The sequence below is a fragment of the Benincasa hispida genome, chromosome 10 (assembly GCF_009727055.1).
Source record: "Benincasa hispida cultivar B227 chromosome 10, ASM972705v1, whole genome shotgun sequence".
Lineage (NCBI taxonomy): Eukaryota > Viridiplantae > Streptophyta > Magnoliopsida > Cucurbitales > Cucurbitaceae > Benincasa > Benincasa hispida.
In genome coordinates, this window is record NC_052358.1 from 9,258,436 (window position 1) to 9,265,922 (window position 7,487).

General features: G+C 31.8%; 1 protein-coding gene across 1 annotated transcript; it reads left to right on the forward strand.

The window, feature by feature from the left end:
- The first annotated feature begins 3,561 nt into the window (after nucleotides 1-3,561).
- Nucleotides 3,562-5,632, forward strand: LOC120088575 (transmembrane protein 45B-like). The gene is made up of 2 exons (XM_039045968.1): nucleotides 3,562-4,262; nucleotides 5,065-5,632. Exons 1-2 carry the CDS (start codon nucleotides 3,629-3,631, stop codon nucleotides 5,391-5,393), a joined length of 963 nt encoding a protein of 320 aa, XP_038901896.1. The 5' UTR covers nucleotides 3,562-3,628; the 3' UTR covers nucleotides 5,394-5,632.
- The last annotated feature ends 1,855 nt before the right edge of the window (nucleotides 5,633-7,487 follow it).

A 7,487-nucleotide genomic window follows, 5' to 3' on the forward strand; every position in this document is an offset into this window, starting at 1 on the left:
CCGAGTGGTGGTGTCTTCCTTGTTATCGAGTTCGTGAGAAGTCCATTGGTGGGTAGATGACAGTGATTTGGTGGACGATTTATTTGGCTTGCATAGTGAGAGCGAGAGGTGCAGTCCTGGGACGAGAGCGAGATTTGAAAGGCGAAGAAGAGTTCTTCAACTGGTATGTATCTTGTTCTCTTGTTGTTGTTAAAGTTCAAAGCATGTCGTAATTTATTGTTAAATGCATAGCTTGTTTGTTTGATTGTAAATGCGGTATTTCTGTCACAGTGAGTTTGGAACAATCTTGCTTCTGATCAGAGGTGCTCTTTGATAAAAGTTCCTTCACTATGTTCATCCAAGGAGGCAAAAGTCTTATATAGATAAAATGAGCCATCCGAATGATGAAGTTTATGGTTATGTAGATGCAGACTATTCAGGGGACTTGGACAGAAGATGTTCCCTATCAGGCTATGTTTTCATGTGGGGGAACAATTTGATTAGTTGGAAAGCTACTTTGCAGCATGTTGTGGCCCTTTTCACAACAGAGGTTGAGTTCATCGCATTGTCTGAGGCTGTGAAGGAAGGTTTATGGCTGAAAGGTTTACTAAACGATTTCGACATAATACAAACAAAAATCAGAATTTATTGTGATAACCAGAGCACAATATACCTATCTAAGAATCAACAGTTTCACTGCAGAACCAAGCATATCAATATCAAATATCATTTCATCAAACAAGAGATTGAGAAAGGGGAAGTTGAGGTAATGAAGATTCATACCTCTGATAATGCAGCTGATATGCTAACTAAAATCGTTCCATTAAATAAGCTTGGCATATGCTTAGATCTTCTTGGGTAGCTCAAGTCAGCTCAGTGAAGCAAAGAGGGAAGGAACTCTGGATGCTTACAAAGGTGGAGATTGTTACAGAAATACTCGAAATCAAGAAGTAGAACAATACAGTTGGCAGTTGAACCGTTGTCGACCTCTTTCTGTTAAGTGTTGTAACCACCAGAGCTTCATCGTTGACCGATTCGCTTGCACATATATAAACGAAATCGAATGTGAGATTAATGTAAGAGTGAATAAAAAACCGAGAGAGCAAAGCATTCATTCTATAATACTTTGAAGAGTAATAAAAGAGAACCTCCCAATTTGCACAGTGGATGTAGGCCTTTGGCCGAACTACTTAAACTCTCGTGTCTTTTCTTCTTACCTCTACGATCGTTTAGATTTTGCTAAGGTATCTTTTACACGGTCATATAGTTCCTATTGCATCGACGATCGTTTAGTTCCTCAGTTGTCGTCTATACGATCGTCTAGCTTCAATCAACTATCGTCTACACGATCATCTAACGCTTCCTCCTATCGTTTACTTAATTGAATTATCCTTTAGTTCTTGGTACATCGTCTACACGATCGTGCAGTCTTTTGGTAAACGACAGAAGGATTTTCAAGCATCAACATTCTATCTCCCCTGACTCTTGAATTGTTATCAACCGTTATATCTTAGTGTTTTGTGATTATTAACGTAAAGATCTAGTCATCTAGGACATCAACCTTTGCTTAGAAGTCGAAGGTTGAATCCTCCATCTGCAGCCACGGAAAAAAAAAATAGATATAGGAAATAAGAAGGGATGGATATAATATTCTCCTCGAAAATATATAGGTAAAAGTAATATGGGGATATCCCAATATAAGATGAACATTATTTTAGTTCCAGCAGGTCCTTAGTATTTGGATTCTCACACTCAATTATTAAAGAAATATAATAAATCACATCAAAAGAGCAATCCTACGTCATCATATGCATACTTAGGAGACACGTAGTCCTCAATATTTTTTTTTTATTTCATTCCATTAATTTATTACTGGATTATTTTTCATATTCTTCCACGACAAGTTAAAACTTTGAATTATTTTTTAAAAATTGTATTTGACTATTTATTTCTCTTTATTTACCGTTAAGGATTTTATATTGAATTTGGTCTTTTGTTCAAAAAGATCAATTGTAAGTTCAAAATTTTATAATATAAACAGATCACATCTTGTAAAGAAACCAACAAATTTTTAGATATAGTGTATCCAATATAAAATAGAAGATATACATGAAGTAGGTAGCGTGAATTTTAAAATATAAAAAATAATAACAAAACTAAAAAAAAAAATAGAGTGATATGAGTTTATGCACTTGATTCATAGCACAAATAGTAATGATAACTTTATGAAAAATAAGAATAAATTTCCAACTTCAGAAACTTCTTCTCCAATTTTACAAACAATTCTTTTAATGGACAGCGTTTTGTATTATAAATCAGAATAGAATATTGCCAAATCAATTCATAAAGTAAAGAAATGACAGTTATCTAAAGCAACTAACTTTTTACATCTATATATAAAAATGAAACATGTATATATCGAGGCAAAGTTCAATAGTCTCTCTCTTTTATTTTTTAAAAGTTAAACAATCGTAGAAGTATTTGATTCTCTTACCTTTACTCAATTAAGCATATTGTTTCACTATATGTATATACTTAGATTACAATCGAATCAACTCAAATATAGTTTAATAAATAACGACGCCCAATATCATAATTGAGATCAAAAGTTCAATTTTCGTTGTATTCAAATATAACTTAATAACTTTAATATTAACCGATATCATTTCATTCTTCAATATCAATCAAGTCTACCAATTTCATTTTTCAGATTATGCATGAAATTATGAAAAAAAAAAATTGAATATTATTTATGTCGGTTTTTGACCATTAACCAAATATTTTTTTTAAAAAAAATAATTCTACAATATCAAAATCAAAAGCTAGATTACCAATAGTAGGCTAGCAGTGAAATGGGTTGAAGGGGAGTCAACGACTCTTATAGTTAGTAAATTATAATAGTCTGTATTTGAGGTGAAGATATTTTTAGTCTAAATTATAATAATCTATATTTGAGATATAAACTATTTTAGTCTAGATAAGAAATAGTAAACAATAATGTAAGAGTTTGAAGTTAATAATCACTCTACTAACCTCAAGTTCGGGTCAAACACCCCATTAAATATTATTGCACTTATAGTGATGTTAGGACAACATAAATCGTAACATAAATCATAACACATGTAGCTACTAATATACAGGGTTAAATTAAGGCATGGTAATTGTCTTCTTGCTGTTGGTTATGTTATTTTGTATTATATTTTTCTTCTGTTGGGTCTCGAAATTTGACCTGCCAAGGCAAAATTGTAATTGACAACAAATAATTAAAAATTAGGCTGCCTTTTTTTCCCTCTCTACAAAAGATTAGGTTAAATGTAGGCTTGAAGAGTAGACTCAAACCAAACAAGCCAAGAGGCTGCGAGCTTGGGTTGGCCCACTAATCCTTCTACTACACCTAATCAAATACGTAACTATATTTTTAGTCAACTCTAAACTTTAAATATCCCTAATATACCCCTCTTTTTTTCTTTTTTTTTTTCTTCTTCAAACTTCAAAGCTTCAACAAAAACAACCTCGCCAACTCAATTCGAACCCTCTAGACCCTTTGAAGTTTGACCCTTCTCTTATAAGTTAACATTACATAAACTTACAAGTTACAATCCCCTTCATAACTCTACCTCCCTTCTTCTCTTTTTTCTTTGTTATTATTATGGGGACTTTAGTGGGTCATGTAGCGCCCGGGTTTGGGTTCTTCATCATTGGCCTATGGCATCTCTTCAACAATACCAAAATCGAAGCTCGTAACAACGATCCTCCAAATACCGTTAAATTCCTCTCATGGTTCCCCACTTCAAGATTCAAGTACTTAGAGCCGTGTCTGATCATGGTTGGCGCCTCGGCCTCCATAGCCATGGAGTTATTCATCGGCCCACAACAGCACCAGCCGTTCGACACGGACGGCACCATCCCTTCCTACCATCTCCACAACTTCGAACACTCCAACATTTCCATGACTTTCTTTGTGTTTGCTGCCTTTTGCGTTGTTTTGGATCGGCTTCGTCCGAAAGCTTATTTTGAGCTGACACAGTTTGTTGGGGGTGTGGCTTTTGGGCAAGAGCTTCTCTTGTTTCACCTTCACTCGGCTGACCATATGGGCCCTGAAGGACAATACCACTTGCTTCTTCAGCTTCTTGTGTTTGTGTCTTTTGCCACAACTCTCCTTGGGATTGCTTTTCCCACTAGCTTCTTGGTGGCGTTTGTGAGATCTCTTAGCATTGTTTTTCAAGGCCTTTGGCTTATGCTCATGGGCTTCGCGCTTTGGACTCCTTCTTTCATTCCTAAAGGTATGGTAACCAAAAAATTATTCACAGATATTTCCAGAAAATTTTTGTCTAAATATTTTTCAAAAATTTATGACGGCGGAAAATAATTTGACAATTATTGGTTCTCTCTTTTATAAAAAGTGGAAAATTAAGTTTGTAGCTAGTTTGTTTCTATCTTCTTTTCGTCTCATCTACAAGTAATTTAACGAAGGGGTAATAAGACAAGAGGTATTTTTCACAAACTTTTATTTTATATTAAATCATCAACCAATTTAAAAGTTTAAATGAATTGATTTCTTATCACCATAAATGACCAAAATAAATATTTAATGATCTTGAAATCTATAAACCAAATTGAAACAAATTTCAAATTTAAAAATTAAAATTTTGATATTGAATTAAAACTAAACTCAAGACTTAAGAATTAAATGTAACATTTTAAAATCTAACTAGATATTAAATAAAAACTACGCCCCGAATTTAAGGCAAAAATGCATTTTCCCTTATTTTTTAAAAGAATGGGAAAAAAACATTCTTTTGGTAGTTTTCTATCCTCATTTCTTGTTTGCCAAGACACACAATGGTTGGTAAATAATTAATACCTATCCGTTTACGTGGATTTGTTGAAATCTGTCGTTGTAGTAGTTTTTTTTTTTTTTAAATGATTATTTTTATATTTTTCTTTTTTATATATATATAAAAAAAATGAGTATGAAATTAGTTGCAGATTAGATTGCATTTGTCCAAATAATAACATTGATAAAGAAATTATAGTATGGTATATTAAAATAATGGATTTGATATATAATTGTATAATATATAGGTTGCTTTATGCACTTGGAAGATGGGCACAAGGTGGTGCGTTGCGCCGGGGAGGAGCCACTTCAGCGAGCCAAGGCGCTGATCAACCTTCAGTTCAGCTGGCTGTTAATTGCACTCACCATTTTCGCTTTATCATTTCATTTGCTTCTGCTTAAACTATACCAACAAGAAACGCCCAAGAACGCCGCCCACTACTTTTCATTAATGACCGACGACGAAGAAAAAGCATTAGAAGCAGCTGCCTCAACAAAACTAACACCATACGACGTCGCTTCCAGGAGTTTCATTCAAATGGGCCACAAGTTCACGGAAACGGACATGGAAAGGTAGAAACAAACTTCAAACCAAATGGATAAGCCTTAAATTTAAAATTATTGAGTGTGTAATCTGTATATATGGTTTGTTTGATTATTATTATTATTCATTGTGTTTGGGTGGGCTCCACACCTTTCATTTTCATTTTGTGTTAAATTTTAAGCCAAGCTTAAAATTCATGTGAAAAGCAGGCTTAGCTTAGCTCAAAACAAACACCTTTGCTCCATAATCAAAATTGTTACCATCATAATAAACTCTTTTATTATTCATAATTTATAAAATATTATTAATATATTTAAATGGATTCCACTTTTTATATTATAATGGATTGATTATATTTATTGAAAAATAAACGTGGCCTAATTTTGAAAAATACTTAAGTGCTTCCCAAATAATATTTATTTTTGTACATCCCATCAAATTGTCCAATTATAACTTGTCATGTGACAAATTTCTTAAAATATTTTGATTCTTTTTTTTATGTGAGTGATGAAAGGGGATGTATACATGAAGATCGGTACATCTTGACATACACCAAAATATTACTTCTATTTTCGTCCATGATCAATACATTTGTGGATTGAGGTAAATTTTAGATCAATATACCACAATTTAATCTGTTAGGTTATGATTAATCAGTTTATCTTTTTCGTGTTGATTTCTTTTTCTTCCACGAAGATTTGAATCTTTTGCAAATATTATTTTAATAAATTTTGGGGTTGCCCTCATGTTTCTGCAATACATAGAAAAACAAAATAAAAAAAACTATATAATTTTTCATAATGTTAAAATTGTTGAGAATATTTTCAAATATAACAAAATATCACTGTATATCAATGATAGACCGTGATAGACATCTATCAGTGTCAGTGATGGATATCTACGGTTAGCGTTGGCAACGGGGCAGGAGAGGGGGATGTATTCCCCATCCCCATCCTGGTGGAGATTTGTAATCTTCATCCTCACCCTATTTTCCATTTTGGGAAGTCGGAGTTGGGGTCGAGGAATCCCCATTCGGGGGTCGGGTCCCGCGGAGAAAAATTTTCGTTTATATTTTATTTTGAATTATTTATTTGTTTAAAACTAATTAAAATTTGATATTTTATATTGAAATTATAAGGGAGCGTTTGGGGCAAAAACTATCCTAAGACTATTGTAACCATATATTACTACAGTAAATACTATTTTAAAACCCCCAATTAACTATAGTCAACACTATTTCAAAACACTCATTTACTAAAACTAAAATAATCTACATCCAAAACACAATTTATTATAACCTTACTATAATAATCTAAGACTATAATAACCAACTCTTTATCCCAAACGTCTTCTTAATGTTTTAGACAACAAATTAGTATTATTATTATTTTATGTATTTAAATTAATAATTTAAAAAATACTTAAGACTATAGTAACCAACTCCTTATTTCAAACGTCCCTTTAATATTTTAGACAATAAATTAGTATTATTATTATTTTATGTATTTAAATTAGTAGTTTTAAAAAATTATACTTTTTTGCTGTAATTTTAATATAAAGTTAAAGTTAATTATATTATAAAAAGAAATTAATAAAAAATTAATAAAAACAGTATGTCAAGCTACTGTTATATAAAATTTATAATAACATTAAGCCAACCTTGTTGTTGTTATTATTATATTATTATTATTATTATTTATTATTATTATTATTATTATTATTATTATATATATATATAATAATATAATAATAATAATTAATAATAATTGGGATGGGGTTGGGTCAAGGATGGAGTGGAATACTCTCCCTATTTTCGATTGGGGACCTATTTTGTGTTCTCGGTTTGACCTATCCTTGTTTAAATTGGGGATTCTTCATCCCGATCGAAATGATTATCTGTAAGAATTTTTACCAATCATAATCATAGTCTATTGTTGATAAATAGTAAGATTTTGTTATATTTAGAAAGAAGTTAATTTGTTTTTCTTTATTTCAAAATAACAGCGGACATAAGATAAGGAAGATAATTAATGGCTTAATTTGAAGAATGGTAGGTTGGATGTACATGTAAAATCGTGAGGAAGTGGAAAGTAGAAGTTGGGCTCAAATTTCACATTGTCCCATCAA

Coding starts and splice junctions, on each gene's coding strand:
- LOC120088575 (XM_039045968.1), top strand. CDS start 3,629: ATGGGGACTTTAGTGGGTCATGTAGCGCCCGGGTTTGGGTTCTTCATC. Junction 4,263..5,064: donor TCCTTCTTTCATTCCTAAAG/GTATGGTAACCA, acceptor TATAATATATAG/GTTGCTTTATGCACTTGGAA.